The sequence below is a fragment of the Pelobates fuscus genome, chromosome 7 (genome assembly GCF_036172605.1).
Source record: "Pelobates fuscus isolate aPelFus1 chromosome 7, aPelFus1.pri, whole genome shotgun sequence".
Taxonomy (NCBI): Eukaryota; Metazoa; Chordata; class Amphibia; order Anura; family Pelobatidae; genus Pelobates; species Pelobates fuscus.
Genome location: NC_086323.1, coordinates 153,805,238 through 153,830,655, shown reverse-complemented (window position 1 = coordinate 153,830,655; position 25,418 = coordinate 153,805,238). Strand labels below are relative to the sequence as shown.

General features: G+C 39.1%; 1 protein-coding gene across 1 annotated transcript in view; it reads right to left on the bottom strand.

The window, feature by feature from the left end:
- ADAMTS9 (ADAM metallopeptidase with thrombospondin type 1 motif 9) overlaps positions 1–25,418 on the bottom strand; it is a 220,810-nt gene that overhangs the window by 14,825 nt on the left and 180,567 nt on the right. Inside the window, exons 30-31 of the mRNA XM_063426827.1 lie at positions 24,890–25,063; positions 505–675 (exon numbers count right to left, since the gene is read on the bottom strand). Coding sequence (XP_063282897.1) covers positions 505–675; positions 24,890–25,063 — 345 coding nt within the window. The remainder of the gene's footprint in view (positions 1–504; positions 676–24,889; positions 25,064–25,418) is intronic.

Genomic DNA, 25,418 nt, shown 5'->3' with positions numbered 1-25,418 from the left:
CTGCATTTTTGTATTGAGGAAGTGTCTGATGGAAGATTAAGGGAGATGTAGCCAATGATGAATCTTTTTACAACAGATTTTTTAAAACAAAAGATAGGAAAATCTAATAACACTCTTTAATGATCTGTTGACATTCTGGTACAAACTCTGCCATCCTGGAAGTATGATTGGTAAGTGACATCAATGATCACAGGGTTATCCACTAAAGTGAAAATTTTAAGTGAATTTATATCATGCATTAAGTCCAACCCTAAACACCAATGTGTTCTAGAAATCATATTGTGACTTTAAATATTTGTTTGAATTCAGAGTATTACACAAACCTATATTTATAAACTGGACACTTGCTGTATGAAATAATGCTATATTAACCGTTCATCCACCTGCATTAAACTCCCGCACCCACAGCAATACCTCCATACTGTGCTGTACAATTATAAATATAGCACATGAAAATGGCGCTGTCTCAAATAATAGAATTGAAGATATTTTTCTCTCTCTTACCTCTGACCACTCTCCTGTTATCCAGATATATTCACATGAGTGTAAATTGCAGTTCTCCACATCTGATGGTCTTTTATGTTCATTGCAATGAAAGCTCGGCACTTCTTTTTTCTCATAAGTTAGGCAAACCACTTTTCGATATCTGAACCCACCATCACAACTTTTGCTACACTGTAATTGGGAAAGAGTTAGCTGTTAGCAACCAAATATTTCTCAATTTAATGTCATGGTTTGTGACAGATAGATAGATAGATAGATAGATAGATAGATAGATAGATAGACAGATAGACACATAGTTACATAGGCTGAAAAAAGACATGCGTCCATCAAGTTAAGCCTTTCTCACATCTGCTTTTGCTGTTGATCCATAAGAAGGTAAAAAAAAGTTTGAAACACTCCATTTTTGTAATAAACTAGTAAAACATTCCTTCTTGACCCTAGAATGGCAGTCAGATTGCTCCTTTGATCAATAAGCTATAACCCCACATATTAAAATGTATAGCTCTGAATATTACATTTTTGCAAGTATTTATCCAATTTCTGTTTAAATATCTATATTGACTCTGATGAAACCACCTCTTCAGGCAGATATTTCCACATCCTTATATTTCTTACGGTAAAAAAAAACTTTTTTTTTTTACCTTAGACTAAATCCTCCAGTCTAAATGTGTCACTTAGTTTTCTATGTATACACCTGTTTTTGAAAAGGTTTCCAGACAATGGTTTGTATTGTCCCCGGATATATTTGTTTAATGCCGTCATTTCCCTTCTGAAACGCTGTTTTTCTAAACTAAACAGAATTACCTTTGTTAACCTTTATTCACTACTAAAATGTTCGATTGCTTTTATTAAGTGTTCTGCACTTTTTCTAGTGCCACAATATCCTTCTATAGAACAGGTGCCTAAGATTGCACAGCATATTCAAGGTGTGCTCTTATTTATAAAGAGTCAAAATGATTTGCCCCTTTTTATACATGATACTATCTTACTGGCCTTAGCAACTGCTGATTGACATTGAACATTGTTGCCTAGTTTGTTGGCTATAACAATTTCCAAATCCTTCTTGTGTGTGGTGATCCCTAATTCACTAACTTTTAGAGTATAAATTGCCTGTGCATTCTTTGCCTCGAACTGCATTTATCTCCATTAAATGTCATCTGCCATTTGAATGTGTCTAAATCCCTCGGCAATGAAGTAATATGCAGTGAGGTAAACACTGAAACATGACTTTCAATGCTTATTTTAAGATCATTTATAAACATGTGGAATAGAAGTGGTCCCAGAACAGAACCCCGATGGACACCACTTACCACTTTTATCCAGCTTAAAAATTTGCCATTAATGACAACTCTCTGTACTCTGTCTTTCCGACTATGTTCAACGCAAGAAAAACAATTTTCATCTAGACAGTTTTTATTAGTTTGAACACTATCTATTGTGAGGAACTGTATCAAACGTCTTGGCAACAGCCAAGGAGCTCAAATCCACTACAACACCCTGATTTCTTCTTCTCTCTACTTCTTTGTAGGAGACACCTACTTATAGATTAAACCTTAGAAGAGCTGCCATCCTGTGCCTAAATACCTATTGGTCAAATAATCTCTTCCTTGACAATTTATCATACAGTAGATTTCATTTTGCAATACACAATTAATAGCATCTACCAGTGTTAGGAAAGCAGAAGATTGGCCAGCTAAATACAAGTCTGTACCAATATCAAATAATGTAAAATTTTAACTTTAATAGCACACGTGATATCTGATATCATCGACCCCTTATCATCGCTCGGAATCTAGTCCCTAAAGACCTTCTGCTAGTGTAGAATGTCCTACTTATTTTGAATATGCAGCTCTATACAGTCATGTATATTTTAAATGAGGGAGGTATTCCATTTTGATATGGGATCTGTAAACTTGTATAGAGTGAATACAAAAATAGCAAAAGGAAGGTAAAGCACAGGAAGTTGTAGTGCAGATAGACCCAAAGGGAGCAAACTCTGAAACGGAGGAAGGCCCAACATGATGTTAACAAATAGTACAAACTTGTGGCGCAACACATTGTTTGTACTGTATATGTGTTGCACATTTTAATGGATTTAAAGGATTACACCACCATAAACACATAGTGGTTATGGTGCCAGGAGTGCACTGACGTCCCTCTGTTGTAAGTAGTCAAACCATTTTTGAATGGTTTAACCTTTTACCTGGAACATCACTGAGTGTCGCTTCCCACCTCTACTACTAACATTAGAGAACCAGAAGCTCCCAAGTAGGAATTACTGTTAGCTCTCCTGAGCTAAAGGCTGCTCTTTGCTTATAGCTTAAAAGTCAGCTGTTTGCTCTCAGCCAATGAGCTAAGCCTTGCACTTACTTCAGAAAAGGTCATTGGAGTGCTGGCTTATGAGCTTCTGGCTGTCTGGAGTTAGTAGTGAAGGCAGAGTATAGCACCCAGAGAACCCCAGGCTGGGCACTAAGGCACCCCATGCCTACTACAGCAAACTGTAATTTTGATGCATTAACTGAAAACACGAGTGCAATCTGGGAGTTGTCGATAAAGTATTAGCTATCTACTATTGAAGGTAACAGTTGCTCCTACAAACCTAATAACATCCTTTACATCTGTATAACTGGATCAAAAATGAAAGCACTGCAGATTGGAGGGCGGAGGGGAACAGGGGGGGAATTTGTGAACAAAAGAACATAACTAAAAAAAATGGTTAATATAAAAATAATAAATGTAAAGTATATGCTCTTTGCATGCCTTGTGTGTCATTTCAAAATATATATTTACTTGAAAATTGCTCCCCCCCCCCATGGATGTAGTGACGGTGTACATAAATCATTTTTATGACAGGTGAACTTTAAGTGGTAACTTAACTACAGTGTGTGCAGTGCTGCCATGGGATATAATGCTGTTATTACCATGTAATGAAATAATCACTGACACAGAATATCCCAATGCAAAAAAAAAAGTTCAGATTTAAAAAAAGGCAAGCATGACCTGCGCAGCATTAAAACAATTGTGTAAACGTACTCCTGTGTGGGAGAAGGATTACAATAAGGCTGGACTGATGACAACGGATTTAAACACCCTTCTCCCCAGATCAGTAGATTTGATAGCAATTCAACTGTTAATTACATGCATAGATGTTCTTTAAAGTGTTAAAATAAATCAAACCTCTACAATGTTTCAGATTGAGAGCCAATGCAACAATTCAAATGAATTATAGTCTAAGTAAATTAGTTATTAATTAATATTTCCAACCACCAAGTTGATTTGCATTGCATTTAAACATACATTTTTCCCATAAGCCTGTGCACCTATTACTTTGCCTCAGTGCTGGTTTCACTCTACAGAAAAACAAATTGATTTGCCATTGTGTCACTCTGTAGTGTAAGTAGCAGCACACTCACTGTACTGTGACCTGAGTGAAGGAGGGAGTGTAAGGGTCAGTTGCAAGTTGCAAATTAGTTTGTTTTCCAAATCATACCAACTGCCTGTTTTTGTCAAATGTGTTAATACAGGAGTACTGCTTATCTGATAACATTTCCAATCTGCCTGAAGTATTGTGTGGTAAGGGAGACCATAAAACATTTAAACTATTTTGTCATCCCATTATTTACATAAAAGGTGAACGAGTGAGTAGTTAAAATTATGCAAATGTAAATAATCTTAATTTTTAGATATATCGGGAGAGCAGTTTACACACAACACTGGTGTTTTGTCTTGTGTTTTTTTTAACTGAATTTGTCAAATTTAAGCAAAATAAAAATTATATTTCTCCAAATTATCTATATTCCCAAAACACTTCTATACACAGTATGCACACATAGTTATACACAGTATACATATGACACAATACCACACACAATCAGACACAGTATGCCCACACTGCAACAAACACAGTATACATGCTGACACATACTGCTATAGACACAGACATTCACCTACCGGATACACGCACAGTGCTACACAAAAACAAAGCTGCACGTATAGATAGACATATTCCATACATCACAAGTAGTTTTCTAGTGAATGCTATATAATTAAGTATAAAAATTAGCGTGGCCGGTATTTTTTTTTCCCAGGAAAGGTGGCAACCTCAATGACTAAAGCAAGAAAATCCATTATTTTGCTAGTTATACTGACATCCTCATAGTTAACAGTATCTTTAAAAAATAAGAATTTAGAATGTAATTACATTACAAGTTGAAATGTACTGGTTTATTTAATTTTGTTTTTGTTTCAGCAATTCCAAGATGGCTATTCTACATTTTAGAAATAGACAGAGGTGCAGATATTACTGACAGGTATATCTGCAAAATTATTTATTTGGGAAAAAAATAGTGACTGTGATGTTTTAAAAACCAAAACGTGTATATAATCACATTGATTTAAAAGAGCAGGAATGCGTTTTTGGAATATAAGAAAGAACATCTGTGAATAAACAATGAATTGGCTTTTTTGTAGCACTAGACTACCACGAACAGCAAAAGGTTTGGGGTAAAACAATCCAATGCTTATTGAAGAAAAAACAACCAGGAGGGTTATTCTAGCACCATGTCTAACAGCACAGATGTTCCATTTATCAACTTTTTTTGCAGTATGAAAGACCAGATTAGTCCTATTTGATTCTGTCACTCCATACCTCCCAAGTGTCCCTATTTAGGAGGGACACTTACTCTTTAAAGCCCAAAGCCACCTGTCTCTCTTTTCCAACTAATGTCCCTCTTTTCTAGGAGCTCCATATTGTTGGTGTGTGTGAGTTTATAACAGAGCTCCACAGCAATATTACTCACAGTAATGCATCTTTAAAGGTACACTATAGTAACGAAAGAAAATTTAGCTTACTGAAGCAGTTTTGGTGTATAGATCATGCCCCTGCAGTTTCACAGTTCAATTCTCTGACATTTAGGAGTTAAATCAATTTGATTATACAGCCCTAATCCCACCTCCCTGCATGTGACTTACACAGCCTTCCTAAATACTTCCTGTAAAGAGTCATCTAATGTTAAAACTTCCTTTATTGTACAGTCTGTTCAATGTAGAATCTCCTGCTATGTTAATAGCTTGATAGACCCTGCAGGAGCCTCATGTGTGTGATTAAAGTTCAATTTACAGAGCAGGAGATTCAAGCTTCTCATGCAGGTTTACACCTGATTGTAAATTAAACCGTTTTGTTTTTTTCATGCAGGCTGTCTGAGTAACAGCCAGGAGAGGTGTGGCTAGTTCTGCATGGACACAAACAAAAGTAATTCAACTCCTAAATGGCAGAGGATTCAGCAGTGAGGGTGTAGGGGCATGATCTATACACAAAAACAGTTTAATTAAGCTAACGTTATTTTGGTGACTACAGTGTCCTCATAAACAGCCCTGCCCCTGACCACACTTCCACTCACACCCCTTAAATTAAAGTGTCCCTCTTTGTCAATTTAAAAAGTTGGGAGGTATGCCACCCTGTAAACTACATTGTATAAATGTGTGTGTCTGCAGCATTTTCCATGCATTAATATAAACTACATTATTTAAATCACCAATAAGCACAGAGTGAGTCCAATGGATAAAAAAAATCCTTAATCATTTTCTAGCAAAATGCCAGTGCTTCCGAAGTGATCAATTCCTAGGCAACCCTGAGCTCCTCCTGTAGGCCAATACAGCTGCCAATCAGCTCAGTGAATATTTTTTCCTGCAATAACCTTTTCTGTTATATTTATTTTTTTAATTTGCTTTGTATAAAGATGTTTACACCATTTCTGCAGTGAACACAGAGTGCTTCTCTATAGGACTTTTTATGTAGAGTAATACCCACTAATGACCACTTGAGGTCAGTGTTGCACCTAATTCGGTGATTTAACAGACCTGTTAATAATATTGTAGTAAATGAGCTGCACAGTAAAATAGAATTTACTTACTAATCTTATAGACTAATTGCCAATGCTGACATTTCCCTATTACATTACTGAAATCGCTTCCCATCTAAAAATTCTTATTCACAGTGTAAGGCATGGTGTGTATGATTGCTTTAAACAGATTTTTTTTAAAAAAAGCACTGTGAGCATCAACTACCCTGAACAAGGGCTGTTGGACAGCCTGGAATGCATGTACACAAGGCCAATGTCTCTTTTTAGGAGACTTTCCCATGTCTGAAAGCGGTATCCCCTGAAACGTCACCTGGGATGTGTATGACATCTTGACATGAACCTTGCTATATTCATTTCTCCTAATCACTCTCAGCCATACCTAACCCACTTCTTACCAAGTCTCCAACCTCAATGCACAGTCAACTAATTCAAAATCTCTTAATTCTAAACCACCTCTTATCCACTCTAGTGACAATCTCATAATGTCAAATCGCCTCAATTTAACTGTAATTTTCCTATCCTGAATTGCCAAACCCCACAGTATCCCCACTTAGCAGAGGGATTATATATAATAAATTATATTTTCATAATGTTATCAATATGAAGCTTCTTCAAAGTTTACGTTGTTTTTGTATATGCACACACTTTATTCATGATTGCAAGGTCGCACAGTACAGAGTGCTCTGTCTGTGCTGTATGGCCACACTGTGTGATCACAGAATAAGAGGACATGCCCTTATCTGTATCATATCATGACAGGCTGGTTAAAGCACTGCAAAGCATGATGGCATGGTGGGTCATGTGATCTTTAAGGGGTTAAATGAATACCCTAAACGGGAATGGACGATTGTGTTTGTTTTATTGTATATAAAGTGCACTAAAAAAAAAAATACATTACATAATAACCTAAAAATGAAAAAAAATCCGTATTATGTGCCCACCTCCGACTTTTCTGCTTTTGCTGCAAATTTGAAGTACGTTTTTTATTTACTTTTTTTTTTTTTTTTTGCTGTGTTCTCTCATTCCTTGTCATTCCATTATTTTCACGAAGCTCTGAACTATATATAGATCAGAACTCACTATCTTATATTCATCAGAAAATATGAATGAAACTGTAGCTATAACTAAGAGCAGTGACAAACTTATAAAATACAGGGACTTTGAAACTGTTGCATTTATAAATATCTCAGAGAAGAGTTAAAGGACCACTATAGTGCCAGGAAAACATACTCGTTTTCCTGGCACTATAGTGCCCTGAGGGTGCCCCCACCCTCAGGGACCCACTCACGCCGTGCTCTGGGAGGAGGAAAGGGTTAAACTTACCTCTTTCTCCAGCGCCGGGTGGGGAGCTTTCCTCATCCTCTCCTTCTTCCTTGCGACGTCATCGGCTGAATGCGCATGCGCGTCAGGAGCCGCGCTCGCATTCAGCCGGTCTCATAGGAAAGCATTTACAATGCTTTCCTATGGACGCTTGCGTGCTCTCACTGTGATTTTCACAGTGAGAAGCACGCAAGCGCCTCTAGCGGCTGTCAATGAAACAGCCACTAGAGGTTTTGGAGGCTGGATTAACCCTCAGTATAAACATAGCAGTTTCTCTGAAACTGCTATGTTTATAATAAAAAGGGTTAATCCTAGAGGGACCTGGCACCCAGACCACCTCATTAAGCTGAAGTGGTCGGGGGCCTAGAGTGGTCCTTTAAAGTGACAAGGGAACTCCTTACACCATAACCTAGGACACAAACCATACATTGTGATTTTTGAGGTGTCTCAGTAGCATATCCCTCAGCAGATGACTCTTCCCCTTCATGACCAATGACATTTCAGGACTGTGTAGAGTTGTAGACATTACCTAGTCCTTGTCCTTAAAGGAGCACTATAGGGTCAGGAACATAAACATGTATTCCTGACCCTATAGGGTTAAAACCACCATCTAGCCACCCTGGTCCCCTCATGTATCCCTAAATATAGTAAATCTTATTGGTATTCAAGTCTGCAGCTGCATTCCTTTAGACCTGCATGCTGACATCAGCAGAAGTGGTAGCCTGGTCCAATCACAATGCTTCCCCATAGGATTAGCTGAGACTGATAAAAAGGTAGATCAGGGGCAGAGCCAGCACAATTCAAATACAGCCCTGGCCAATCAGCATCTCCTTATAGAGATGAATTGAATCAGTGAATCTCTATGAGGAAAGTTCTGTGTCTGCATGCAGAGGGAGGAGATACTGAATGTTTGAAAGCATTTTAGGCAGCCATGACTCAGGAATGATCTCTAACAGCCATCTGAGGAGTGGCCAGTGAAGTTATCACTAGGCTGTAATGTAAACACTGCTTTTTCTCTGAAAAGACAGTGTTTACAGCAAAAAGCCTGAAGGTAATGATTCTACTAACCAGAACAAATTCAATAAGCTGTAGTTGTTCTGGTGACTATAGTGTCCCTTTAAGGTGTTAAGTTAAAATTTTCCTAGATTTTAATTTCAGCCATGTTTATTGTATTGATCAATGTGACATAAATAGATTGTGCTTCACTTTTTCTACAGATCAATCAGATAGTCCTTACTAGTTTATCATTAAAATAGTGATTGTTAGAAAATGAGTTACAAAAGATAAAAATATTTCATTGTATGTATTATTTCCAATATCTGTGTCAAAACACTAAGCCTTAAGTGAATACTACTCTAGCAACCTACTTTTCTACCCTACCCTTACCTTTTGTGTCACTTTACCCCAATCACTTTAGCATGTAAGCTCATTGAGCAGTGCAATCAGCCCTCTCTGTTCCTGAGTGTACAACTCAGCTGGTTACAATCACATGTCTGTTAGTCCACTCAGTCTACAGTGCTGCGGAATTTGTTGGCGCTTTATAAATAATAATAATCAAAAGGTTTATTTCCCCCCCCCAAGAGTGGAAGTAATTTTTTACAGGTATGTAGTTCTTGTGTTTGTCCACTTGATGGCATATGCTGTCTTCTAATCAACGTAAAGAAAAAAAAATAAAAGAGTTAAAGGGACACTCCAAGCACCATGACAGCCAATGTTCAATGCATAGGTTATAGTGGTAGGAGTTACTCCTTTCCTGTATCCTTGCAAATAATTGCTTATAGCTAAGTTATAGGCCTGCTTGTTTCCTTCTCATGTCAATGTCAATCATGTCAATAGGCTGTGCTGATTCTCTTAGCCTGTGACTGTTGCCCTGCGTGGTCCTGCTAGGCTGAACAAAGCTTCTACAAATTTTAACCCTTTTAGTGTCGGGATTCGATAGGAAATAACAAGCATTATAGTCCTAAGTACAGCAAAATAAGCCAACAAGATTTTGCTTAAAGGATCACTATAGAGTCAGGAACACAAACATGTATTCCTGACCCCATAGTGTTTAACCCACCATTTAGGTGGCTTGCCTCCTCCTTAGTCCTGCTATAAAAGTTTAAAACTCACCTTCTTTCCAGCGCCGTGCGGGGCCAAATGCCGTTTTGGCCAATCAGGACCTCCTCATAGAGATGCGTTGAATCAATGCACCTCTATGAGGAAAATTCAACGTCTTCAAGCAGAGCGTGGGGACGCTGAACGACAGGGCTGCTTACTGTGCAGCACTGAGCCAGGAAGCCCCTCCAGTGGCCATCTAAGGAATGGCCACTTGGAGATGTCCCTAGGGGCAATGGAAACACTGCCTTTTCTTTGAAACTTGAAAATGCCTGAAGGCAATGATTATACTCACCAGAACAACTACATTAAGCTGTAGTTGTTCTGGTGACTATATCGTGACTTGTATATCTTGCATGACATTCTTAAATGTCACCAGAGCTATTATAGAGGGCTTTAAAAACAAGCATTTCTGTGTTTTTGTAAATATTCACCATTGTTTCTATGAAAACTCTAAACCAGCTCTGGTGTAACCAATTGCCTTCTTACAGGGCTGACTCTCCAGGAAGTTTCTGGGGTACTTGAGTGCCCTTACCTGTTTATAATGAATCTCTTCTCTTATTTGCATTGGGTGAAGTAAGAAGGAATACTCACAGATATCTACAGTTAATACTATACTAGTATTATAGGCAAAAAGCAAATAGAAGGATCAGTGCTGTACAACCAAATAGAAAAGAATAAGTGGCAGCAAACCTAAAAAATGGGGCTCCCTCAAAGACCCAACAGAAATAGAATAATGCAGCAAAACAGGAAAAGGTTTGCGCCAATTATGAAAAAAGATAAATCTACAATACAATAATAACAGAAAAAAACATAGCGTAATACTGTTAAATTAAAAAAGGGGATTCACAATCACAAACCAAAAGAGAGGCTTGAGCCGCATTTCCGGTTGCGTCATAGGGACGCACCCGGAAACATTACGGATGGGAGAACCCGGAAGTGAGCTGCTAATTGGAGGACAGCTTCTGCGCGCCAAAACCGGACCGATTTAATGGACACCAGAATCATATGGACGGTCATGCCTGCACATAGAAGGACTTTTATGCCCCTGAGGAAGTTCAAGGACGTTTGAACGAAACGCGTAGGGCTGACATATAGTGTTTAGAGTTTTTTATTATTTGTTGATAAGGTTTTTATTTTCTGGTTCTGTTGATCCTGTGACCGGTTGATTTTACATGCCTGCTTTCCACTACAACATTGTAAGTGTGCCTTATTATTAAAGTGTTTTTTTATCAAGATACTCTGCACTATTATGCCTTTTTGTTCTCTTCTATGTATACCATGATGTTCCACCGATTCTGAGATATCCATCGCTTTATAAGATATGCCTACAATCAATTTTGGTTTGTGAGTGTGAATATCTACATTTCCACTCCCCTTTTTTAATTTAACAGTATTACGCTATGTTTTTTTCTGTTATTATTGTATTGTAGATTTATCTTTTTTCATATCGTTTTGAGGACCTGGAGGAGTCCTTATCTGCAATACATATAGTTCAAGGGTAATTGTTTAGATTTATAACTATTACCCACTAACAGTGTGTCTTATCCACCAGTGGGTGTATCTGTACTTTCACATTTGGTTATTTGCGCCAATTATGAGCAAATGTGCTTAAAATATTAAAACACTAAAACAAAGAACAAGTACCAAATCTAAAAGTCCAAAGTCAGTGTGTAAACTTGCAAAGGTAGCAGCCAAATCCCACAGAGGAATCTATTCGTCCTTTTCTATAGGGATACTAGATATACAAAATAAAACAAAGAAGAAAGCCAATAGTGCAATATGTTCCAATATTTTGTGGTACGTTAAAAGTGGAAGTCGTATATGGTACTACTCACATTTTATAGAGCTAAGATTAGCTCTAGAATGATGGGCGTACAGCAGTATAATCCCCACTTCTTTGTTTTATTAAGTATATCTATACGGTTCCCAAGAAACTTTGGGAAAATATAGAAAAGGACAAAAAGACTCCTTTATGGGATTTGGCTGCTACCTTTGCAAGTTTGCACGCTGACTTTGGACTTTTATATTTGCTACTTGTTCTTTGTTTATTTGTTTTAGTGTTTTAACAATGTAGCGGAGAGCTGATATTCCACAGCTATCCTCCACTTAAGATCCCAGTGATGCTCAGGAACAAGTATTATAGATCCATAGAGTAGTAATTCCAGCAGGCAAAATAATCCAACAATATCCCAACAGCACTCCCAATAACTGGACGACACACAGCATCAGGAGCAGAACTAACGTTTATTCCCACAGCTTCCTTTTAAGACATTCTCCCATGCAAGGGAGGGATTTGCAATCATTAAGACATTAACCAATACAGCAATAGTTAACTCCCACACATCTCCTCCCCTCAGAGTGACTCATAATCCCCTTAACTGTACTGTACATTTACCCCAAACCTGGATGTACCCCTAAACCAGTAGATAGCATAAATCTTAGGGTACCGCCAGGTAGCCCTGATCTGGGTAAAGAATATATCCAAAATTCACCCAGATCGGACCAGGGGTTCGGGAGTTAGATGGAGGGTGAAGTTTGACCGACCGCACACGAGGTAGTATCCGAAAAGGGTTCCATTTGTTTGGGCCCTGCGGTCGGTCTCCGTTCGGCAGTAAAAACACATAGCCATCCTTGCCATCCATACTTAATTTTACATGCATTAGAGTTCCCTTGTTCGGTACTCTGTTTCTACCGAACGGGAGGTCATTTGGTCCCTCCGTTCGGTAGTTACGGAACTCTGGAGGTCTCAGCGGTGTTCGGTTGTTTGAGTGTCTGATTTGAGTTCCAGACACTCAACGACCAAACACCGCTGAGATATTTATGCGTAAGATGGCCGCCGCGCGTGGTTCGTATACAGAACAGCGGCCACCCAGCCATTAACAATTACACATTAGCTGCGGTTTGTGAGAAGTGTGAACGCTTAACGAGGCGCACACTTCTCACTGGGGTGGTCTGATGGTTCGGTAGTTTCATTCCTATGAGACTAACGAACCCACATACGAAATTATACAGATATACACGAATATAATAAAATGAATGCAGTCTTATATGAAGGTTACAGGACAGGCTTAAAACAATCCGCTTCAAACATTATAACATTTAGCATATTTAGCAAATGTAATTAGTTTTGTTTAATTTAATGTAATTTTATTTTGTTTCATTAGTAGGGAGCTCTTGGTCTTTGAAAGCTGTTGTTGCTCTCTATCATGCTAGCTAGCACAGCAAGGAGGAACCACAAAGGAACAAAATATTGACTGCGCCAAATATAGAACCAGTTATTCTAAAAAGAGGGGAAATACGTTTTAATGTCTAGGTCACTTTTAAACAGGGTATAACAGACCAACATTAATGCAGGCCATCAAATTGCTAAGAAAAGCTACTAGTGATCTTTTCCACGGATTGTTCTTCAAACAAAAAATAAGACAACTTGCTCAATTGCTCTTCCAACACCCTTCATTTCACATCTGATTTTTTTTTAAATAAAGTACATGACAAAGAAAAATAAATAAAATAATAATAATAATAACTAGGCATCATAGATATGCCATATATATTAAAAAAATAAATCTTATAAGCAATGTATGTATTGATGTATAAAGAGAAAAATTTGAAAAATAAAATATTTATAAATGCAAAAACAATTGAAAAAATAAATAAATAAATCTTATATTACATGGACCCGATACTCACCGGGGTTCCCTAAACTGTATGGTTAATTGGAGGCCCAGGAACAGCTTAATTCCAGTGTCCACTCAGAAAGCCATCTATTGGTCGTCGGGCTGAGGAGAGAGGGGACACTGGAATTAGTGCATTTTGCACTGTATTCTGGGACCTCAGTTTTAATCAGTTTATTGTAATTGCAATTAGAATCGCATTTGATACCACAATAAAATGTCAGTGATGGATATGTATATATAATTTCTCAGATAGTAGAAGATTCCTTATATATGGTGTATGGTTTCAAGATAATAGGACATTACTTTTGTATGGTTCTAAGATAATATATTATATAATACAACAATTGTTATGTATGGTACACTTGGAGACTCATTTCAGGCTGAAATGCAATATGGCCAAATATTTAACCAATTGGAGAATTGGCAGACATTTTTATTTCAGAACCACCAAAATCTTGGGGGAGCTGACACATTCAAGCCTGAACATGCTTGTTTCGGTTCTTGATTCACAGTGCCAGTCCTGGCACCAGAGAAAAGAGTGATGGAACAGAGAAAAGGCCGTTTTCATATTTTTTGGGTGGAGGCAAATGCGCAGCTTAGTTTGTCATGATAGAGGTCCGTCCAGAGGTCTGCTGGATATCCTGTCCAATCAAAGGGTACCAAAAATAGAATAAAAATAAATTATGGATTGTGAAAGGACAGCCAGTAGATGTTGATTTTATTCACAGATCAAGTGGCAAATGACCAATAGAGGGGGAAAAAAGGAGAAGTGAATTTTGTATCCTAGGGTCATTGACCCTAATGTGAGACTGTTTGGAGAAAGAAACGTACCACGCACTAGATTTATTCTATTTCATAAATGTTGTGTTTCAAAATGGGTGCTTTTTACTGTCTAGGTTGGAAAACTGCATCTTTTGCCTAAATGGGACTTGCTTGAAGGGTGCAGATTTTCAATTTTTGTTGGCGCATGCAGACTTGGAGAAATGCAACTCTCACTGCTATGCACAAAGCAAATTCAATATTAATATGTCCACACAAAAATGCACAGGTGTTGTTCTGACCATTCATTTGTGAACTTTTGGCACAAAAAAAATATATTACCGTATTTTTCGCTCCATAAGACGCACCTCACCATAAGACGCACCTAGTTTTTAGAGGAAGAAACCCAGAAAAAAAATATTCTGAACAAACTGTCCCATAGTGTTTCTTACTATGGGACAGTTTGTACAGAATATTTTTTTTCTCCCCTGTCCCATAGTGTCCCCCCCTTCCATAGTCTTCACCCACCCCCTCCCCATAGACTTCACCCACCCCCTCCCCATAGACTTCACCCACCCCCTCCCCATAGACTTCATCCACCCCCTCCCCATAGACTTCATCCACCCCCTCCCCATAGACTTCATCCACCCCCTCCCCATAGACTTCATCCACCCCCTCCCCATAGACTTCATCCACCCCCTCCCCATAGACTTCATCCACCCCCTCCCCATAGACTTCATCCACCCCCTCCCCATAGACTTCATCCACCCCCTCCCCATAGTCTTCATCCACCCCCTCCCCATAGTCTTCATCCACCCCCTCCCCATAGTCTTCATCCACCCCCTCCCCATAGACTTCATCCACCCCCTCCCCATAGACTTCATCCACCCCCTCCCCATAGACTTCATCCACCTCCTCCCCATAGTCTTCACCCACCCCTTCCCATAGTCTTCACCCACCCCCTCCCCATAGTCTTCACCCACCCCCTCCCCATAGTCTTCACCCACCCCCTCCCCATAGTCTTCACCCACCCCCTCCCCATAGACTTCATCCCCCCCTCCCCATAGACTTCACCCCCCTCCCCATAGACTTCATCCCCCCCTCCCCATAGACTTCATCCCCCTCCCTCCCCATAGACTTCATCCCCCTCCCTCCCCATAGACTTCATCCCCCTCCCTCCCCATAGACTTCATCCCCCTCCCTCCCCATAGACTTCATCCCCCTCCCTCCCCATAGACTTCATCCCCCTCCCTCCCCATAGACTTCATCCCCCTCCCTCCCCATAGACTTCATCCCCCTCCCTCCCCATAGACTTCATCCCCCTCCCTCCCCATAGACTTCATCCCCCTCCCTCCCCATAGACTTCATCCCTCTCCCTCCCCATAGACTTCATCCCCCTCCCTCCCCATAGACTTCATCCCCCTCCCATACTGTCCCCCTCCCCTTGTCCCATAATTACTTACCTGTCTTGTAGCGTTGGCCGGCAGCACAGGGCGCACCGCGGTAGTGGAACTTGAATTTCATGTGAATTTCATGCACTCAGCTTGTGCACACTTCCTTTCAGTCCCGCCGGAAACCGGAACATGAAATTCAAGTTCCACTACCGCGGTGCGCCCTGTGCTGCCGGCCAACGCGGCAAGACAGGTAAGTAAAGCTTCATATTCGCTCCATAAGACACACAAACATTTCCCCTCACTTTTGAGGGGAAAAAAAGTGCGTCTTATGGAGCGAAAAATACGGTAATTACATTTTCGTGATCACAAGATTTTCTCAATTTGAAAAACCTCATAAAACCTTTCCCCCAACTGTATTTGGACACCATCTTTGGCCCCTTTTGATTGCTCTCCCATGATAATTGCGGTCATTTAGTGCTTTGTGTAGTTCTTGACAGAGGCAATTGTTTTTATGTCTCAATGTCAGTTCACATCCACTTTTATTTTTCTGTTGGATCTTTATAAATGAATGCCTAGTGCAGGCATAGGCAACCTTCGGCACTGCAGATGTTTTGGATTACACCTCCCATGATTCTTTGCCAGCATTATAGGTGTAAGAGCATTATGGGGGATGTAGTCCACAACATCTGGAATGCCCAAGGTTCTGGGCAAAACATTATTAACATTTCTGAATTATGCTAAATATTGTCAACTTTCTGTTAACAATGACCATCTCACCGTTGGCAAAATACACTTTGCCATAATAATTACACACTATAACGTGTCTTGTCGCACCTAATCCATTCTGATTAATCTTCTGTCCTGTACTCTGTTTGAAATCTATGCTGTCAAAAAAGAATGGAATGACATAAACACCGACAGCAAAATGTATGTTCATTTAGAAAGTCACTCGTTTGCTGTTCATGTATCCTGTCTAGAGAATAAAACAAAGCCTTTTTAAAATGGGCACAAATTGAAACAGTATTAAGATGATGAATTATAAAACTGTGATTTATTAGCAAGGATCAAGACACCGTCAAACAAACTGTACCGTTCTTCATTTGCAACTGCTAACAACAAAGAGTAATGTTTGAAATAATATGGCAACCCTTAGTCTTAACTAATTTAGAAATACGTACGCAAGAAATACTTAATAATAATAGGTCCGGAAGTGGTGTTAAAAAATGTATGATATCCATTTGCTGACTAGCGGCCTGGGAGCTGCAATTGTATTGTTTGTTTTGGCATGAGAGTATGTTCTTTATCGATCACAATCATACAGTATTTACCTTGGCATATGTATAAGTACAGAACCGAATATTTGTCTCAAAATACTGTTCTTAAAGGGATACTCCAGACCCCCAAAGAACTTTAGCTTGGAGAAATGCTTTATATGTGAAGAGTGTGTCCTCTTTATTCATTTTACAAAAAGTGCAGATTTCAATAGAAATTGACACCTTCATAAATTAACCTTGTTATAATCCCCCTGGCTGACAGACGATTAGTCCTGTTAATTCCTGGTTGGTTTAGCTCAGTGGAGCTAAACTCAAGAGGCAGGAATTTGAGCACAGCACCTCCCTTGCAAAGACTTCTCATTGAGCTGTTTTGGGAATTCTGTGATTGGACAGCCACAGAAAGTCTGGATGAGGTTAGAAGGGGAGGGCTTGCAAAGGTTTTAGACAAGATAGCTGTAGCTTTTGCAAGCCGATTTTTTTTTTTTTTTTTTTGGTAAAGCAGCTTTTTTCCCCCCATGAGGGACTCCAAACAGGTTTTTGGTTTTAGCTAAAGGTGATTAATATGTCTGATAATAAGTCAAATTCAGAGGTAACAAAATTGTTATAGCTAGACAAAAATGTGCATTTATACAATAATATTTGTTGGCTTTACTGGGTGTTGTTTCTATTGGTGGGCTTGATAGGGAAATTAATCACTAATAAATTAGTAAATGTAGCTTCAAGCATTAATACTTGTAAGTGACCATTCTCATTTCAGAATGTCCAACTCATTCCTGGGGACAGTCATCCTTTGATACATGCATGTAACTCTTTAAAATGTCTCTAAACTTGATGATCCTGGATGCCTAAGTATATTTTACAGAGTTTGCACCAAAAAGGAGAAAAAGAACATTCTTATCGAGCAGTCTTGTTGAGCATTCTTATAGGACTATGCAAGCCTTCTGAAAGTCACCATAGTCACACGAGTGCATGTCATGTCATGTCTGATTAATTTAGTTAGATGTTTTGTGCCTTTAGTTCTGGATAGAGGTATTTGACCACACACTGTTAGTAGTCTTGACTTGTTCTCTTCTTATAAGGAAATACCATTGTCTTGACTTTAACTGTCCCTTTAATTGTCTTCTGCTGTGCACATACTATTAAGTATGTGGAGCATAACATAACCCAAAACTGCCTGGGTCTGTGTCATCCAGTCCAAAATTCCAGATACTTTAACAAATCCCTTTGAGATAAGACACATAAATTCCCTCTCTGTTAAAGTTTAACTACAGTACACTTATGGGTAATGACTTTGAGCCAAGAAACATTAATTTGTCCCTATGTTAAATGCAAACCACTGCTAAGACTTTATCTGGATTCTAGGATATTTAACACAGAACAGTTTGGGGGGAGGTATGTTCTACTGGTAGACAATTTGGCATGAAAGTTCCTTGGCCTTTTGTGGTCCAGATATTCTATTCATGGTAATGAGAATTGCGCCTGGAACAAACTCTACATCATACCTTAAAGCATCTCAAGTGGGTAAACAGTCACACTTACATTCACGATAGCAAATGACCTTTAGCTTAACTTATTTTAGGCAAACTGCCTGGGCTTTATCACTGCACACACACACTGTTAAATATATATGTATGTATGTCTATACACCAATAAATCCTACTGACAGTGATTTATGCTAATACTTATGTGCATATGTAGACCTCAGCTTACTTTAAGACGCCAGTGATGACAACATCCCAGCTAGAAAGGAAAGGGAATAGAAAGGAACCAAATAAAACAAAAATGTGTGAAACAGATCGCTTTGTATGTATGAATATGTACGTTAACCCTTTAGTGTTAAATTTGTGTTTAGTACAATGGAAAGCAATCTATTGCTCAACCCTCATGGACTGAATGAGTTAAATATATGGCTCGAAAAATGTATACAAAAGCACTAAACATGCAAACAGCTACAACATAATAAAGTTAATGTGTTTTGATTTGAAACACCTGCTTATTTTTTTATTTCAAGGCAATGCCTTGGGCTCTTATTTTTGTTAATGATGCCCCTTGCTAAGCTAAATTGCTAAATCTATGTGGATTATTTACTAAGCAGTGAATTGAACAAGCCATCTTTTATTTCAGTTCAGCCCCTTCTTGGTGCTGATTGGCTGCTCTTATTACTTTATATCCATGCAATTCCAAAAACTATGATAAAAAGGTTTCGTCAGCATCACCTGCAAGCACTTTGGATGCATTTCCTACAGTCATTTTTTTTTTTCCACTGTGTAATTTTCATTTTATATCTGCAGCTCAATTTAATGGTTGCAGTCTGTCATAGTATCTATTAACAGGCCTAGTTCTCGCCACGCTCCACGTCATTCAAAGTATCTTAGAAGCAGAAACGGTGCCAGGTGCTACATCACAGTGTCTTTTATTGATATCAGATGCGGACTGCACACATCTCAAATAGCGATAATAGTTACGTACTGGTGCTCCAGACCCACGGGATGACAACTTCAACATGCAAAAAGAGTCCGGGCACGCAGCTTTCTTCGCACACTTTAATTAGGACCAGCATGCCATGACAACCTTTTGGCCAAGTCAAGAGAAAGGCCATTCTTATCAACGTAAACGTTATGACGTGCTTTTTCCAATTAAAGTCTGCATTGTGAAGAAATCTGTGTGCCCGGACTCTTTTTGCATGGTGAAGTTTCTATTATTGATTCAGAACTACTATCCTCACTATCGCTGTGTGCCAGCACGCACGTACATTCTGATAAACTTGTTTTGACGCAATTGATGGCATAATTTTTGTGACCTATTTAAACTCATTATGTGACATTACTGACTCTCGTCCAAGGATTTTGCTCCTGATAGCACATTTTGTTTTTCACCAAATATTCTTTTTTTTTTTCCTGTTCCAATTAATTCTGATTTATTGTGGTTTTGCTTTCAGTTATCCTGAAGAGGCTAGTTAATTAGAGTTCTTGCTCTTCTGGTTGCCCTGCCATAGGATTGCTACAAACTATGCTATTCTCTTAGGACCAGTAATAAGCCTGCTATCATTCAATCCATTTCTTATTTGGTAAAAAAAGAACTGCTTTCTGTGTTCCATACGTATCCTGACATTTTTAAAGTGACTACAGATCCAGCAAGGTGGTAATACAGATACAATTGACTACAGATCCAGCAAGGAGGTAAGCAAGGTAATCATACAGTCTTTTGTAAGGCTCACATGGAAGAGGAAGTATAATTTCCCACAAGCGCTCCTTGAAGTTAGTAACCCAAATGTCTCCTTTACCGGTTTCTGTTTCATTTGAACTCTGGTACTCTAGTGAGTGTTGGTAAAGTTCACTCGGTTTGCTATACATACAGTCACAGACATGTCAAGTGTTCTTGAACAAGGTAACCGTTTATTTCATGTTATCACCACACACATTGCCTGATGGCAGAGCCAAAGTAGGTGACATTATTATCCTACTTGTTGGCAACGCTTTGACAAATCCGCAATAAGAAAAAAAGCCTATCATTTTCAGCTAAAATCAGTTTATGGAAACCTTCGGCAGAGTGTTTTACCCTCTGTGTCATTCCATTTCTGCAGAAACAATTCTCATACTTTAAGCTAGGTACCTATTCTTTAGGAGAGTATGCCACTGAGCGTGAAACCTATCCCTCTGAGAGCTGTTACAATAATGATGCCCTGGTTGCTACCTTCATGAATGGTGACTCTGACAGGATAAGAATATGAAGTAGCAATTTGGCATCTACTTCATAATCTTGAAGAACTATTTCCTCTTTTGATGCCCCAACACCATGTAGAAATTTAAGAAAGCACAATGAGTCCAGAATAATTTCTAACAGAAAACTAAGAAGGTCCAGAAGAAATTCTGATTAGAACTAAGCCCTAAGCATCTAGCCATCTACAATAAACATATTATAGGGTGTATAGGTCAGAGAAAAAGTTTTTTTTAGTAAGTTTAATGTATAAATTAGTCTTAAAAATATATGATATGAATAGTGATGTCCCGAACAGTTCGCCAGGAACCGTTCGCCGGCGAACACGTGTGATGTTCGGTCCGCCCCCTATTGGTCATCATTGAGTAAACTTTGACCCTGTACCTCACAGTCAGCAGACACATTCCAGCCAATCAGCAGCAGACCCTCCCTCCCAGACCCTCCCACCTCCATGATGAATAGGGGGCGGACCGAACATTGCGCGTGTTCGCGACCGCGAACAAGCTATGTTCGCCGGCAAACGGTTCCCGGCGAACTGTTCGGGACATCACTAGATATGAAATGAAAACTGGTTAGAATATCTTGAGATATTCTCTTATTTGTCATGTCTGTCCTAGGACTGTTATTATCATCCAATCTTAGAACCTCGGAAGGTGGAAAAGCTGACCTGAAGCTACTGGGAATAAAACATGTAGAGGTTTTGAAAAAGCGCTGTAGTGTATTACAGTACTTTAACCAAATAATTGAATACACAATGCTTTCTTTCTCTTACTGCCCTCCTGCTCCCTATAGACAGCGAGCACATTGTGCTGCCGTTTTTTTTACCTCTACCGAGTACTTTCTGCAAACATCGGAGGACACTTCATAAACTCCAAGGGTAATATTGCTGGAAGTAATAACAAATAAACCGTGCTTTTAGGCGCTTCGAATATAATGTGGTGAAGAACCTGTTTCTGTTGAGCAGCTCACACACGTGTAGGTACCTCCAAACCTTAACACAATAGCATGCAAAACAGTGGGGTAATGAAAATGAGACAGAAAGGTCACAACAAACAGAACCCAGTGGAGCGCTAATTAAATGAACTAAACTCACCCTTAAATAAAGGGATATGCCAATTGAGAGAATCTAAAAGGAAAAATATAAAATGGGAACAATGGTGCAGTATATCTGGACTGGATGATCTTAACAAAGAGCTGTGTATATAACAAACTCACATGGTATAGAGCCAGGCAAAGATAGGCTCAGGTCATAAAAGCTGGGGTATTTTAAAGCAAATACCAGGCTTCTTCAATAGCTGAATGGTGGTCCTCAGAGAAAAGGAGAGAAAGGGAACAGTGGACCAGAGTCCTAGTGTATTATCCTCACCCAATATGTCAGAAAAACAAATACAAGTACTTGCTCACCTTTCAGAGAGCCAATGTAAACTGGGCTCTCAGTGTGATGTATATTGTGCCTTTAAGAGGGCACTACTCTTCTTTGTTAAGCAGGAAATTAGATGCAGGACGTAGGCTCAGGTAGACAGCATAAAATTTATTGTAGTAAAACACTTACATAAATATAAAATAAAAAGTCCCATAAAATATGGTGAGTCCTCGTCCGAGACGCGTTTCGCCTTATAGAAAGGCTTTTTCAATCGGATTGAAAAAGCCTTTCTATAAGGCGAAACGCGTCTCGGACGAGGACTCACCATATTTTATGGGACTTTTTATTTTATATTTATGTAAGTGTTTTACTACAATAAATTTTATGCTGTCTACCTGAGCCTACGTCCTGCATCTAATTTCCTGCTTAACAAAGAAGAGTAGTGCCCTCTTAAAGGCACAATATACATCACACTGAGAGCCCAGTTTACATTGGCTCTCTGAAAGGTGAGCAAGTACTTGTATTTGTTTTTCTGACATATTGGGTGAGGATAATACACTAGGACTCTGGTCCACTGTTCCCTTTCTCTCCTTTTCTCTGAGGACCACCATTCAGCTATTGAAGAAGCCTGGTATTTGCTTTAAAATACCCCAGCTTTTATGACCTGAGCCTATCTTTGCCTGGCTCTATACCATGTGAGTTTGTTATATACACAGCTCTTTGTTAAGATCATCCAGTCCAGATATACTGCACCATTGTTCCCATTTTATATTTTTCCTTTTAGATTCTCTCAATTGGCATATCCCTTTATTTAAGGGTGAGTTTAGTTCATTTAATTAGCGCTCCACTGGGTTCTGTTTGTTGTGACCTTTCTGTCTCATTTTCATTACCCCACTTTTTTGCATAATATTGCTGGAAACCCATTAAATAACCCGTGTAGTGAAGGTGTTTAATTAATGCCAAGACTGAAAAAATAAATATATGGTGATCGCAATTACATTTAATTGTTATTCTCATATGGAATCCCTATAAATAAATAAATAAAAATCTAGCAAGACTCCCGCCACAGATTTCTGTGAGGCTCTCTTGACAGCAAAAGTGAGAGAAATATGAAAGTGATTCCTAGTCAACTGCTTTGCCAGCTGGCTTGGATGGCATCATGCGATTGGCCAAGGAACCCAACACCTACTATATAGCCTGCCGCTGGATGGCTGCGAATGATTGGCTTAGGCACTCGCTCAGCACTGAGAGTATACTGGCATGTATCTATGTGCATACACGTTCATTCTGCATGGTTCAAACTGTGGCAAACCTAGCCACTGTTGAACTATAATATGGGAAGGTTGTCTGTAGGCTGTAATATGTGCCATGTATATTTGCTGTGTGTTATGTTATGTTGATTCGCATGCTGGCAGCCGTAAGCTACCAGCATACAGGTACTTCGTTCAGCGAACAGCGGCGATCTAAGCCGTTCGCCGAACGAATAAGGGCCCCCCTGGTAGATCACCCACTTATGGTCGTGTGGCACTTGTTAACCGATTGCAACAATGTTGCAATCGGTAATTATAGACTATTCTGGGTGGCCGTCGTTCGACTACCGACCATGCGGCGGTCGGCCATCTTGGATTCGTCTATTTGGCAGCGGTGTTTGGTCGTCGAGTGCCTGGAACTAAAAACGGCTACTCGATGATGCGAACACCGCTGCACTTCCAAGCCATTCGGGAGCCCGGTTTTCGGTAGAATCGTTCCCCTAGATATGTTCGACAGATTGAGGGGAACTTCTATGTGAAGCTATATTTGTGCGGCGTTCGGTCAATTCAGCTGGTATCAGAGCGGTATTCTCACGAAAGGTGCGCTCCGACCCCAGCTATCTACCGAACGTTCGGTCATCTCAAAGTACCGAATATTGTGGAAAATATGTATTTTAAAGTAAATTGTCAGTTCTGCTGCACGAGGGGATAATCCACTTAATCGTCCATTTTAGTGGGAGTATCCTTCTCGTGCAGCAATGCCTGTTGGGAAAAGAACAATGCATGTTGGGAGAAATCCCTGAATTATCTGTAAGGAAACCCCTTGCATGGGGAACTGCTTAAATATGCCAGCTTGTGAATAAACTGAGTTAGTTGACTCCCAAACTGTGTTTCGTCCGGTTATTGGGAGGATTTGGGGACTTGCCTTACTTTTCAGCGCTGACTGTGGATTTACTCGTGGAACCAGCGGAGATCGTGGTCTTTAATACCTGCCCTCCTGCTACACAAACTATATTATTATTTGACCAGTTTGTTATTCGCTAAACAGGAATTGGAAATTATACAACATAGCAGAGCTGAAAATTATCCGAACTTTAATCTTTTTCCAATTCAATTATTCAGGCCTAAACTTTTGAAATTCTTTTGTCAATTCTCCGTCAGATTACTGGGTAACTCCATTTATGAACCATTGTTTCCAGATTCGAAATGCTGAAAATGTTATTGTCGACGATACCCTTTTGATAATCGTCTTTCAAGTTAATGCAAAAGACGGCAAAACTGTTATTGTGAGTATTCACTAAAACATGTATCACTAAAATAACTGCACTTTTAAAACATAACGAAATACAGACACTCAAACGAGAACATACTTTACTTGATTCAGTTACAAATCCTTATTTATCAGCATAACTAGTGTCTTTTTTTTTCTTTTTGGCATGCATGCTAGTGGACTTAAAAAATTACCATCAGTCATCTGATTTGTATCAGGAGCAGACTGAATCCCTGCAGAGTGTAAACTCTGGCCATGTGACAAAAATCTATGAACGTAGTGAAGCCTGTAGCTAACACCTCACAGGAGTAACGTGATCCTTACCATCGTCAGCATGAGCGTCTTACTTGTATGTTTTGAATATTATGGGATCTGCCCGCCCCAAATGTCTTTTACTTACGTCTTGCCATTCTTCTGCTTTCCAAGTGTAAACTGGACAATCTGTTGTTTGGCAGGGCTGCTCGGATGCAGGTCTCCTGGAAAGATTACACACTGATTCTCTGGATGTCTTGTGAGTACCAATTTGGCAGTAGACATTTCTCTGTTGAGTTCCTCTTCCACATGTAACTGAGCACTAACGAGAAGAAGAGATTTGTAAGTTCATTACTTTTCTTAATGAATGGCTATAACCTACTTCTCCGAATATACTTTAGTAATTATTCCTTTATCTTTTGCTTTTTTTTTTTCTACTGGAGTCAATAGAAAATTAATAAATTACACGAGAAGCGATTGTTTCTTTTGCAGAAGAATTCAGTCATTACTGTTGAATTAGAATTAACTATTTGCCAGCTAAACTTAGAAATAAATAAAAAATAAAATCAACTCATCTTCAAATCTGGCATTTAAAATGTTAATATCTGTTCGTCCAAATATATATCATTTTATTAAATACAGAAAGAGTCTAATTTATATTTCATTTATTTAATAGT